Source organism: Diadema antillarum, unplaced genomic scaffold (genome assembly GCF_040938485.1).
Source record: "Diadema antillarum isolate AM-2024a unplaced genomic scaffold, OU_Dant_1.0 seq00001282_RagTag, whole genome shotgun sequence".
NCBI classification, from domain to species: domain Eukaryota; kingdom Metazoa; phylum Echinodermata; class Echinoidea; order Diadematoida; family Diadematidae; genus Diadema; species Diadema antillarum.
Window position 1 is genome coordinate 24,322 of NW_027272062.1, and position 13,217 is coordinate 37,538.

The 13,217-nt window shown below is 36.2% G+C and overlaps 1 protein-coding gene across 1 annotated transcript in view; it reads left to right on the forward strand.

The window, feature by feature from the left end:
- Window positions 1-13,217, forward strand: part of LOC139745650 (receptor-type tyrosine-protein phosphatase mu-like) — a gene marked incomplete at its 5' end in the record, with an annotated part of 48,110 nt that overhangs the window by 16,569 nt on the left and 18,324 nt on the right. Inside the window, 9 exons of the mRNA XM_071656047.1 lie at window positions 309-605; window positions 1,717-1,807; window positions 5,881-5,939; window positions 7,416-7,591; window positions 8,052-8,136; window positions 8,816-8,892; window positions 10,225-10,261; window positions 12,247-12,344; window positions 12,856-12,978. Of these exons, the coding sequence (XP_071512148.1) occupies window positions 309-605; window positions 1,717-1,807; window positions 5,881-5,939; window positions 7,416-7,591; window positions 8,052-8,136; window positions 8,816-8,892; window positions 10,225-10,261; window positions 12,247-12,344; window positions 12,856-12,978 (1,043 nt within the window). The remainder of the gene's footprint in view (window positions 1-308; window positions 606-1,716; window positions 1,808-5,880; window positions 5,940-7,415; window positions 7,592-8,051; window positions 8,137-8,815; window positions 8,893-10,224; window positions 10,262-12,246; window positions 12,345-12,855; window positions 12,979-13,217) is intronic.

Here is a 13,217-nt window from a genome sequence, read left to right on the forward strand (position 1 = left end):
TTCTCTTACGTATGAACTCTGGACGTTATACAGAGACTGCAAAAGATAGGAAAAGAGACAAACATAAAATAAAGAAAGTGTAAATTGATTAGCATGATTAGTGAGAAACCTCCGCGTGTGGTATCAGTAGCGTACTTTAGCCATATCTTACAAGCCGGTTGTGGTTTCATGATGTTCACTACAAGTGTAATCCAGTTTAAATCGAAGTTTGCTTTTGTACTTTGTAATACAAATAGATAATGGACATGGGAATTTTGAAAAAAAAAGTAGGACCAAACTTCGTAAAAATAATATTGATTGTTATGTAGTTCCTACAGAAAAACCCGGTAACCTTGCAGTAGGAACTAGCACGAAACAGGCGCTGACATACATGTGGATAATACCACCATGTGAAACCAGGAATGGAGATATTTTCTATCGATGTACATTCGTGAAGCTACGAGATGACGACCCCCCTACTTTTCCAGAGGACATATTCACGGCTTCTACGACTTTGACGTATCGGTCCTTATCGGATTACACAAGCTATAACTTCACTGTCTGTGCATACACCTCTGCTGGAGCGGGTCCGTGCGACAGTATTCAAGCCAGAACCCTACCAAGTGGTTCGTATTTTACTGATATCCTGATATCCTGATTGTCTGATGCTTAGGGTGTGTGTGTGTGTGTGTGTGTGTTCAAACTTGAATTAATTTACCGAGTATGAGATGATATTACAATATTTCAATATTTGTGTTAACATGACTTATGATGCTGTATATGGATGGTATTGCTTTAATCGGAAACACAAACTATAAGGCTACGTCACAGCTGATCTAAAATAATACAATGTAATAATAATCAAAACATTTCGGAAAAAACGAAATCAGTTGGATTCGAGCCTATCTACTTTTTTTTTTTTTTTTTTTTTTTTTTTTTTGGTAGCGACAATTCGACCAGGCTATCTCTGGTAGCTCTAAATTCCGGCATTTCTCTCGCTTAACAAGCCTTGTCTGCGTTGTGTTTTTAACATTTTTAACATGTCGGAAGGTCGCTATAAAAACGAACATTCTCTCGTCCTCGTGGATGATCCATTCCTCTCGCTCGAGAAGTTTTGTCAATCTTGGATATACTTATCATACAGCAATGTGTTTACTTGATCAGAGCCTGACTAATTATTCCTAATTTCGATCGTGTAAGTGCCGGCAACCAGGCATAGTAGTCGTCTGGAAGCAGCGTCGCTGCACGGAAAGCACTAAATGACAGGTTCGAGTCCCAATCGTTTCAATATTTGGACGTGTTTGTTAATAAAATTTATATTTCACCAGTCAATTTGCCAATATAGCGATCTTAAAAAACAGATAAATTCGTCAAAAAAAAAATAAAAGCGTTACAACACATCTCCCCTCATGAATAATTTCTTTCTCCCACACAAACGTTGCTCTTAAATTTAGTAGCTATTGAAATTGGTATTACAAACAAGCAGTTGACATGACTTTGCATAATAAAAAGGACTTTTTTTTCAAAATTGCGTGATCCAGAAGTATCATTCGAGACTCACCAAATTTGGAAATCCATTTCCTCGAACATCTCACCAATGGTGATACAGAGTTTTGCATTTTGGCAGTACTAATGACAGGCATGCATAATCATATAACTCTTATAATCCACTTCGTTATTTCACTATGTAATCGCATATGAAGCTTTAACATGTCTTTTTTGTTGTTGTTCATGCAGCTTCAGTGGGTTTGATCGCTGGTCTCGGAGTCGGTATCCCTCTACTCTTGATAGTCCTGGTCGTCGGCATTGTCTTCCGTCGCAGGCAACGGTGAGTGCAACAATAAATGTATCTTTCATAAACTGAGCGGACTCTAAAGCAATCACCATTGCCAATTTTCATCAGCCGAAATCAGTAGCAAATCTTTCAGTGTCTTTCCCACTTGTACGTACGATCCCACTTGTACGTACGAATAAGTCGTGGTGAGTGAGTGAGCGCCTAGGCAGCTCCTCATACTGCTCCATCTCTTTTTACTTCTATGTACTGTGCAGTGGATTTTTGTAGTATATGTTCATGACCAAGTTGTTGTGTATTGCGTCAGGATCCATCAACACCGCCCTGAAGCTGCTAAATGGTCAAATGTATGACTAAGTTGACATATTTTTTTCCATGATATGGCTCTACACACTTGACTGGGGTGCCATGTCTAACAGACCTACTTGACTGAGCAACCTATGGGTCTTTTGAGAAATCACAAAGTCTATTCAGCTACCAAGTACAGTGCTCTTCAATGTATTGTCCGGGACAATAGTTGCAAGCCTCAGCAATGGAATTCCCTAATGCCTGCACAATTGCCCTGACACTGCTACTATTCTTTGGATCAACCCAAGCTTGCAGGGAGCCATGCATGCTGTGAACCTTGTGAGTACCTTGTGAGTGGAAAGAAGGTAAAGTCTCCCCTATCTACAAAGGCGGAGATAGAACAGACAAAAATAATTACAGACCGATTTCTGTAATACCAATTGTCATGAAAATTCTGGAGCGTGCAGTACACGATCAACTGCAATCTTACCTGCTACAACATGACTTACTTGCACCGCAGCAGTCTGGTTTCCGTAAGGGCCACAGCACTCATACAGTACTCACGTATTTTTGTGATTATTTGTTGAAACAGATGGATCAAGGGAAGTTAACGGGAGTAATGTTTTTGGATTTTCGTAAGGCCTTCGATTCCGTAAACCACAGCCTTCTCTTTGAAAAAATTACATATGTATGGTGTGCAAGGTATGGAATTGGCCTGGTTTACTAACTAGAGAATATGAGACAGAAAACAGTGATTGGTAAAGTAGAATCTAGCTGGGGTGAACTTGATTCGGGAGTTCCCCAAGGTTCCATACTGGGGCCCCTCCTTTTCTCTATTATGATAAATGACTTACCCAAGGTTACAACAAAGTGTCAAATTATGCTGTATGCCGATGATGCTGTTCTCTTCTTCAGTAGCTCAAATCCACAAGAAATAGAAAAGACTCTGAATTCAGCACTGCGATCTATACATGACTGGGTGACTGTAAATAAGCTGGCCCTGAACTTACAAAAAACCCAGTACATGATATTTGGTTCGCCACATAATTTGTCAAAAGTGTCTCACTGTATCCTGCATCAGTGTAAATGAACATCAGCTTTCCCAGGTTGACACTTTCAAATATCTTGGAGTCTGGTTAGACCCATCGCTCACATGGAAGGAACACATTCAAAATACCAGCAAGAAGATTGGCGCAAGAATTGCTCGACTGTGCCGCATTAAAAAATACCTACCACGAAGTAGTTTGAAACTTCTTGCGAATTCACTCATTATGCCCCTCTTTGAATACTGCTGCAATGCCTGGTCAAATTGTACACAAAATGCAAAAGATGTAATAATCAAACAGCATAACAAGATGGCTAGAGTTATAACAGGAGCTGATGTTCGAACTCCGACTCAGTCAGCATTAGATGAATTGAGATGGGTACACATTGAAGAAAGGTGGAAGTTTCACAAATGCAAAATGGTATACCATGCTCTAAGTACTGAATCACCGTGCTATCTGTCAAACATGCTTGCCCAGTCTCAATCATTACATAGTCACAGAACAGAAGTGCAGTAAATATGGGTCTGATCTTGCCAAAAACCCGGACACAGATGGGAAAACGGAGATTCTCCCATGAAGCAGCATTAATCTGGAACCAACTCCCAAATCATATTAAAAAGGCATCCTCAAAACAAGCTTTTACAAATCTGTACTGGAGGAGATAGTGAGACAAACTTGAGAATAAGCAAAATAGCTGGGTTGCTAAGTTATCAAATTGTTATTATCTGATTTTGTTTCTTTCTATTTCATTCTTTCACGTGTGATTAGTTTGTGTGCCAAATGTTTTGTAGTGAAACATATTTTTTATTTTCTCTTTTGAAAGACAAGAGTAACAGGAATATTGTGTTATTTAATTGTAAGAGACAAATAGTATGTTTTGTATTAGTATTTTTTGGGGGGTGATCAAAACTGTGTTATTGAGAGTGAGATATGGAATGTGATAGTAATTACGACTGCAGATGTAATATTGAGCGTATTTTGATTCTTTTCTTCATCTGTGATCTTTAGTGTTATATGTCATATCATGACGTATGTTTCATTACGCATGGATTGTGTATCAAATGATATCCAGTAATGTAAAGTTAATGATAATTATATGATTGTTTTTTGTTCAGAATAATGTGTATATGAAATGTTTTTTTTTCATTTGTTTGACGGTGTTTCCATATACTTCCTTATTTCCTTATTTTTTTTCTCTCTCATATGCTATATTATTTCAGTTATTGTATAATGAATGAAAGAGTTGTATTGTGAGCAGGTTTTTTGTGTTTATTCAGCTAGCCTGTCTTTAAAGGCCCTGTCATCATTATAATTGTAAAAATGTATAAATGTGTGTGTTGATTGTTTCTGAGAAAGATTATAATTATGTAATATGATGTGAAATAAAGAATTATGGATTATGCAATATATACATGTGCTGTAACCGAGACACTTCAATCTTTCTCAATTATGTCTAAGCATATCACTTCTCAGTTAATTGCAATGTTAAAGATGAAGTTATTTATCTATTTTTCTACCTCCGCAATACTCAATTATCTGGCCATGTTGTAAGTGTACCGCAATTGTATATTATGTTATTTTCTTTTAATATGTTTACAATGTATGTATTTCGTGATGTACGTTATTGTACACTGCAAAAAGTCCGGTGTTAAATAGTGAACACCGAGCTTGTGTTAAATTTTCGGTGCTCATTTATGGTATTAAATTAACACCGCCGGGTGTCATTTCCAAATTTTAAACTGTTTTTTGAAGAGTTTCTTGGTAACTGCACTTCTTGTTGATTTTTAATTTAAACAAGACGATCAAGAATTTTACATTAAAATACTAGATTTTTGAAAAAAATGTGAAAATAGATTTACACCAAAGTAACACCAGCTGGTGTTGTCTCTTATTGAAGTTGGACGGGTGTTAAACCATTGATATTAACACCAACAAATATCAAATCAACACCATGTGGTGTCATTTTTGAATTAACACCAGTACAGTGTCAAGATAACACCAGGTACAGTGTCAAATTAACACCACGAAGTGTCAAGTGAACACTTTTCAACACCATCACAGTGCATTTTTAACACCTGTGGGTGTGGTCCTTTATTGAAGTTTGATCGGTGTTAGATTTAACACCCATGGTGTTAAATCTAACACCGATGTTTTTACAGTGTATATGTAGGGCCTCTGAGAATAACAGTGTTTAGCCACTGACAGAGCTACCCTACTGAAACAAAACAAATAAATAAATAAATAAATAAACATCTCGACCGGAACACATCATAATTATCATTGCCATTACGCTGTACTACAGCCGCCTACTAAGCACTTCTAAGCATCTGCACTCATAACCGATTCAGCTGAAAACACCCTCCATTGTGTTTTGTATTATCAACATGCTAAGGTTCAGACAAAACATTCTCAATCTTCTAACAACGGAATTCCGTCAAACAATTAACTTTTTGCCCACTTTTGGGTATACGTAATGCTGAATGTAGTCCGTGCAACGTTGTGTTCTGGTTTGTTACTTTGTTTAAACCATACAAATGTTTGTGATTGTATTCAACAGCATGACTATTTCCTCTTTCCTTTCATATTATGAACCCTCTGAAAAACGTTCTGCCAGTTATTGTCTCTTGATCGTATTTACTATTGTGAACTTTTTGTGCGTCAAGAAAGAAGACAACCATTTTTCTTTATTCCGTCTCATTTCGCTGAGAGCAATCCACAGAAGTAACAATGTTTTCTAATGACATTTAATTTTCGCATTCTCCCCGCTTTTCTCAGATCTGCTTTCTCGCCTCAATCGGACATTATGCTTGTATCGAAATCTTCAAAAGTCAAGTGTAAGTTCTTTACAAGTATGAGTAAATAGGAGCAAGCACGTGCCCTTCCTGTAACTATTGTTTACTGTAATGTATCACTGATTGCATACAGGCGATAATACTACAATGCATTTCTTTACCAGTGTTTACAATCGATGGGAAATGTAATGCTGCGCTTTTTACACAAAGTGCGAGTTCTGAGGAAAAAAAATCATTTGTTATAAGATATAAGATATTATCAAAAACGTAAGAGATATCATTCTGCTAGTCAACATAAGAGAGAGAAAATGCACTGAACTGAATCGATTGCCGGTGATTGATACAGCTGAGTGAGTGGGTGTGGAACTACATGTAAGTTTATTGGAGAAACCGTTTGACTGGTCTATATAGTTTGCGACTACTCTGTCCATTAAAGTAGTTCACTCTTCTGGTCCGGTGAGACTCGTATCTCCTAGGGACTCTTTTGAAAGGGAAACCAAAGCCAAAATATAAATGTGGACAGGCTGAAAGCAAAAGCAGTAAAACCAGTAGAACACATAAATGAAAGTTTGAGCAAAATCCGGCAATCTATTCAAATGTTTTTGTTTGTTTGTTTTGTTTTCATTGTTCCATATTCCACAATTTAACAAATACATAAACCATAAACATAACAATACAAAGCATGGATGAATTGTCAAGTACAGCTTGACATGTGAAATATGAGGATTCTACATAGAAGCATTGCTTGTAGTGTGTAGATTCCCAGATGCGGATGTGATATTGACCCGTTCCATACGGGAACCTGGTGGCCTGCGTGTTAGTCTATGGGCATTTCAGAATTCAGTATGGAACGGGTTAATTCTTACTTGATATATGCAATTAAAGGAATGAAAAGAAATTTGTGAATTCGGGAAATGTAAACGTTGAAGCATAAAAAAGAAAAAGAAAAGACAAAGAGAACAATGTCCGCGGAAGTTAGGAAGTCATTAAGTTATGGTGTCGTCATCTGTGGATAAGGAAACTATTACACTTTATGACGTCATTATGGACAAAACTGGGAAGAAAATAATGAGACGCCAGCAGATTTTCGCTTTTGTAGCATAGTGAAAGAGCGCGTGACTTACCACTTTCAGAAGCATTACATATCAGTAACAAGTGAATTGGATGTGCACTTTGCATGAAAAACAATTGTGCGATTGTAGGATTCTCGTAATATTATTGGCTTTATTGTTGTACAAATTGACGTCAAGAGCTGTATGTTGTCTCCCTATATCCAGCATTGACGGCACGAAACTTTAAAAATTCTCTTTTTTTTTTTGTTTTTCAATCACGTTGTCCGATTTCAATCAAAACTTCAGACTTTAAACATTCTTATTAGGCCAACCCCGATGTATTCTACCACATATTGCTTTCACTCACTTTCTGTTTATATTGGGCTTTGGTTTCTTCTGACATGGTGTAGGCCTTTGTAGTCTGACAGGAAATGCGCTGCATTATTCTTTTAAATTACTTTTTCAGCATTCAGTCTCAGCGACGCTCCTGACCTGTCCGTCGAAGGATCCCCATACCAGGAAGTCGTTACTCCACCTAAAGAGGCTGATGCAATAATTCATGGACCCATTCTGGAGAGAAATTTGGCGAACTACGTCAAACAAAATCTTGAATCTCCCGATGGCTTCGAGAAGGAATTCAAGGTATTGAGACTATAGACGCTTTAAACGCTAACTTAACTATAGCGTGAGTGCGCTGATTCAGTTGAAATTACTGCGAGCGTTTTGTTGTGCTTTAATCATATGAATTTTCAAAACTCTTGAAAAGACCTAGTGTCCAGCAATCATTCTTTGTAGTATTTACACATCTCCCTCTTTTACATTATTTGATTTTCAGCTCTCAAACATTATAATTAAACGAGTACATATTTCCTGAACACTCACTCTTTGAACGACAGCACGTTTCAACAGTATCAACACACGTGGATACATGTCAAGAAGTTTGAATTTAAATCCAGTTGATAAATAAGGCCACGCCAGGGTATGTCCATGTCATCTCTCCTATCGTTTTGCTGTACATTCTTGATTATTTACATGAAATCTCTTTTATTCTATCAGCATAACTTTTAACGGTTGAAGGGTTCTCTGCATCTGTTCATTGCAGGATCTTTATAGCGAGGCGCATAGCAACAGCACGGCATTCCTTCCACGTAACAAAATGAAGAATCGCTACAACAACATAGTCACATGTAAGTCAATCACAAATCAAGTATTGAACAAAGGATACGATACAAAAGAACACATTGTTGAATTGGATTCCGTCCTACGCAATGTGACGAAAATAAGTTTAGGTATTTAAACAAGTTAAATATTTGCAAATAGTTGTTATGCTTATTATTCAATTTATATCAGATGGTAAGGGTGCATTTGGTGCTAGGTTAACGTTATCTACTTACACAAACAAGCATGGCAGCAGGTGTCCATAGGACAACATGTCTTTTTTATTGTCGTATACTTGTAGTCATCCTGAAATTATCAAGTTTTTACAAAGTTCACATGAATTAGACCTACACCTGTACACCTCACTTTTCCCTCTTAGGGTTCTCATATGACCTGGAAGTGTATAACGTTTCAAACATTAAAACGTAACTCCTAGCATCGCTTGTACACTCTAAGATATTAAATGGTAAATCAACATATTGAATGTTGTCATTCCTCTAAACTTTTATCAAATATTAAATTTAATACCCAAATGTTGAACTACCATTTCAGAAATAATAAATATAGCACTTTCGGTTTTAGATTTAACTTTTGGTTGGACTGTAGATTCAACATTTGCAAAAAGATCGGAGGAGCGACAACCTTTAAAATATTGATTTACTATGTCATTTTTAGGTTTGTTGTTGCTGATTTTTTTTTTCTTTTTAGTCGAAGAGCATCGTGTAAAATTACACTCAAAATCCACCGAGCCGGGAGCAGATTACATCAATGCAACATTCATCGATGTAAGTATACATTTATATGTTTCCAGTATGCTCTTGAGAGATAACCAATTGTGAACTGTATTCTTTATTCAGCTCAAAGGCTAAGAAAAAAAAATTATGATGTTATAGAAAAGCATGACATTTCTGAACGTACATTTTTCCGATAGAATATAGATGACATCATATGGAATGAACATCACCAAGGTGAAGGATAAGGTTGGGGAAATCACGAGGCCTCCAAGTTCTTTTTAATGTACATTTCGTATTGACTTTTGTAGACTGTTCACATCTGATGATTCCCTCGTATAATGCTTTTTTTTAAATCAGAACATTAATTTTATTTCACTTCTGTTACATCTTAAAGAGAATGATTGTTTTGTAACTCCAAATTATTAATTTTTGTCGTATGAAGTCTTTCGCACTTGAAGACTTTTTTTTTATTATGGATCGTTCCGTTATGTGGTGGATCTAGCTCTAGTCTTCTGAACAGGATGTCCTGGGATAGCGATTATCAATTGGTCTTCTCACTGCATTCATTGCGAACAATTTCTCGGACCAAAAACCCCGTAGAGAATTCTTTTTAGAAACGTATTCTATTTCAATCTAATTTATCCCGCCTCCCCCCCCCCCCCAAAAAAAAAAAAAAAAATTATATATATATATATACATATACAAGTACAATGTTCATCTGTGGTCTTGTGTTCGGTAAAATGTTGCCAAAGAGCAGTGTTTTTTTTTTTGTGAAGAATTTTGATATGTATAAAAGCTAATCACGAAAACCCTCTAACGTTCATGCACATGTGCACTGAAGCTGTTGTAAATCTCTTAAGACGCTATGTACTCGAAAGTTTGAAACAAAAGTTGTTATATTTCAATGGTCTCGCAGACTGACACACATGGCTGTACCTTGTTTATCAATATATTTTATATATGTATATATATATATATATATGTATATATGTATATATATGTATATATATATATATATATGTATATATATATATATATATATATATATATATATATATATAATTGCAATAAGCACCAAGCACCACTGATTTTTTTTTCCGTCACTGATATCCCCGTTGCTGTGTGGTTCTTGGTAATTAAGCTATATTGTGCTAATAGGGAGAGTGAAACGTATTGACAGCTACAATGGCCTTCTGCACATGGGGGTAATGCTAACAGAGGAAGATACTACCATGCATGGATATAAATGAGACCGTTAAGATCGTTGTCTTCATCACTGGTATCACTTTTATTTCTAGCATTATAGTATGAGTATCATCATGATAGGTATTATCATCAACAAAGCAATGTCACTGTTTCAATCCATCGTGTGTGAATCTGCAGGGATACAGAAAAGATGAGGCATACATTGCAACACAAGGTAATGTAAACTGTTTTCTTCAACAAATTTGGAATGGCAATTATGAATAGAATTGATGTCAAAATTGTCAAAATTATAGAATATTCTTATCCTTTTAAAAGTAAGATGACTGTTTTTTAATATGTTTTTTCTTTGATTATTCACAAATGATACCATATTGTATTATATACAATTTTAGAGCAAGATATAAAATAATATTTGCATGCAAACAAACTTTTCGGAGAGAAATTTCGAACAGAATGGAAAATTCGGAACAGGTTACTCTCCACAAATTCAATCATATCAGACAGAGTATATTCACCAATGTTGTTGCATGTAACTTGAAAAAAAAACTACGGGGTATTTGTTGAATACCTGCGTTAAAGATATTTCAATGTTTTGTACATTTTCTCTCAAAGATTTGTCTTGATAATTTTGCCATGATGAAATTTTTATCGTGTTATGAAATTATTCAGTACCTTTGAATGAAAGGCATGCATACATACTTAATAAATCCAGTGATGAAGCAAGAACAAAAAACAGAAACAAAAACGTATGACATAGATTTTCCCGCTGAATTCTCTGTATTGTCAATACCTCGGTCCATTGCGGCGAACATCGCTTCAAACGCATTATGGGATCGCTCAAGGGACAAACTTCCACCGGATTTTGGCTGCATTGTACATTCAGGTCACGTTCCGCTTTTGTCTAGGCGTATTTTGTGTTGACGAATTTGTCTACCTCGTGACCAGCACACTGAAGCCTTACAGCAGTGAAATATGATGTTAGTGACCGCAAATCAGTAAAATGTAGAAAGGCATGCGCAGACGATAATGGAGTTGAATCGCTTGCGAACTGATACGCACGGCAAACCGACCAACTGGGAGTGACAAAGCTCCCGAGGAATCCCAGGGTGCATAAGTGACAGGGCTCTGCTTGGTTTTTTTTTATGTTTTTTTTTTGTACGCATTGGCGATACGGAGAATTCCATTTGTGGCACTTAAATACATCAAAATGTATTCAAAGTCAAACACAATAGTCTTACAATCGATATCGGCATTTAGAAATGTTAATCCAGTCATTGAAAGTCAGTTTGAAACAGGCAATAATCTATGAACACCAAAAGTCACTTATCATCATTTTTCTTTATTGAAGAATATTTCATTTTTTTCTTTATCCACATTTCGGTTTATTTACAGGGGATACGAATTAGGGATAGTCTTACCTCCTCTTTTTTTTTATTTGGGGGGGGGGGGGGTACGTTAGATTTCAATGGTTGTGCATTGAAATCAGGAAGTTGCCCCACAGGAGCTTGCTTGGGTTGTTAATTTGATTTTGGGGAATCAGTTTGAAATTATAAATTCGTTCATGGATACATATGTATATCACAAATTTCATGATCCTGTTCTTTGCATTCGTGTTTTTGGCGTGCATCTCTCTCTTTCTTTTTGTTTTTACTGTATACAATTACGCTTTTGTGTATGAATAAGGAACATACCTGCATTGTAGGAATTATTATTATACCGTACATTTTCAAGCATTATTCTTTATCTTTCAATACTTATTCGCATATCTTTTAACACTTATTCGCATATTTTTTGTTTCCTTTTTTTTGGGGGGGGGGGGGGAGCTGGCACTGATTTGTACGGGTCGTTTAACCCAAAAACATAAAGACTATAATATGGGTACAACGAACCTCCAGAAATAGAAATCTTATTTTCATTTTAGAATTAACAGACCTTCGGAATAACTATCTCTATCAAACCACATCTAACATGTCTAATGCTTCTAGCAAAACTTTCTAGAACTTTTTCATTAGCTATGCATCTTCTCTCTCTCTCTCTCTCTCTCTCCTTTACAAATTATGGTAATGTATGTATATCATATATATACAATATATATTATACATTCGTGAGATGTGCGTTTGTGTATGTTTGTGTTGTGTATGTATCATTGACTTCCGAGTTATTAGGAAATAAACATATATTCATATCATCACTTCACAGCTCCAAACAATGCGTCTGTGAACGACTTCTGGCAGATGATTTACGAGCAGAATGTTGCTACTGTCGTCATGCTGACCAATCTTGTAGAAGATGATAAGGTACAAACAAAGTGACTTTACTTAATTGTACAATTACATGTTCCAAGAATATCATATCAACCCAAAAGTTTTGTACACTTTACCTGTTAGAAAAAAAAACCCCGGCAAAGATATATCTAATGCAAAAGTGTATACCATTGTAGCATGGCCCTTAACCCCTTCAAAAACACAAAAGCGACAACACCAAAAACAAATACCGAATGCGCTATCTCTAGGAAACGGCTTATCGAGACCCGTGTCACCAACATCAGATTTAACGAAATTGTTTGCTGTATATCTAAAATAGCATATACTCTTGTTTAATCCCCAAGCATGAAATGTCTTGTCCACCCCCTGAACAGTATCTAAATAGAAATAGGTCACATACATATTTGTTATTGTTTACAATTTAATCTCCTGAAGTAAAATGCGTATAATACGCACATTGGGTTTTTTTTTTCACATGCCTTTAAACCTATGGCGTTATGTCTTTTAAAATGTTTTATCATCTCTCACACGCAAAATTCTCCAGGTTAGATGTTTTCAGTACTGGCCCGAAAGTAACGACAGACAGCAATACGGAAATTTTGTCGTGACATGTGACCTGGAACAGACGCAAGCAAGTTTCATCCACCGTCGACTGGAATTACGACCGGTATGGCTTGAAGTTACCAGTTCTAGTCTGGAATTACCTAACGGCTAAGTGAGCGATATAAGAGCAGTTATGCAAGTGCTGCAAAATCTAACGGTGTCTTGTCAATGATCTAATTGATTTTTTTCTCGGGAAGAAACGCGAACTTTAGATTCAATGGTCTAGGTAGGCTTTATTCCACAGACAGGATCACCTTCTTTATAGACAAAAAAGGTATGATTTTGCCACAATAGTCATAATAT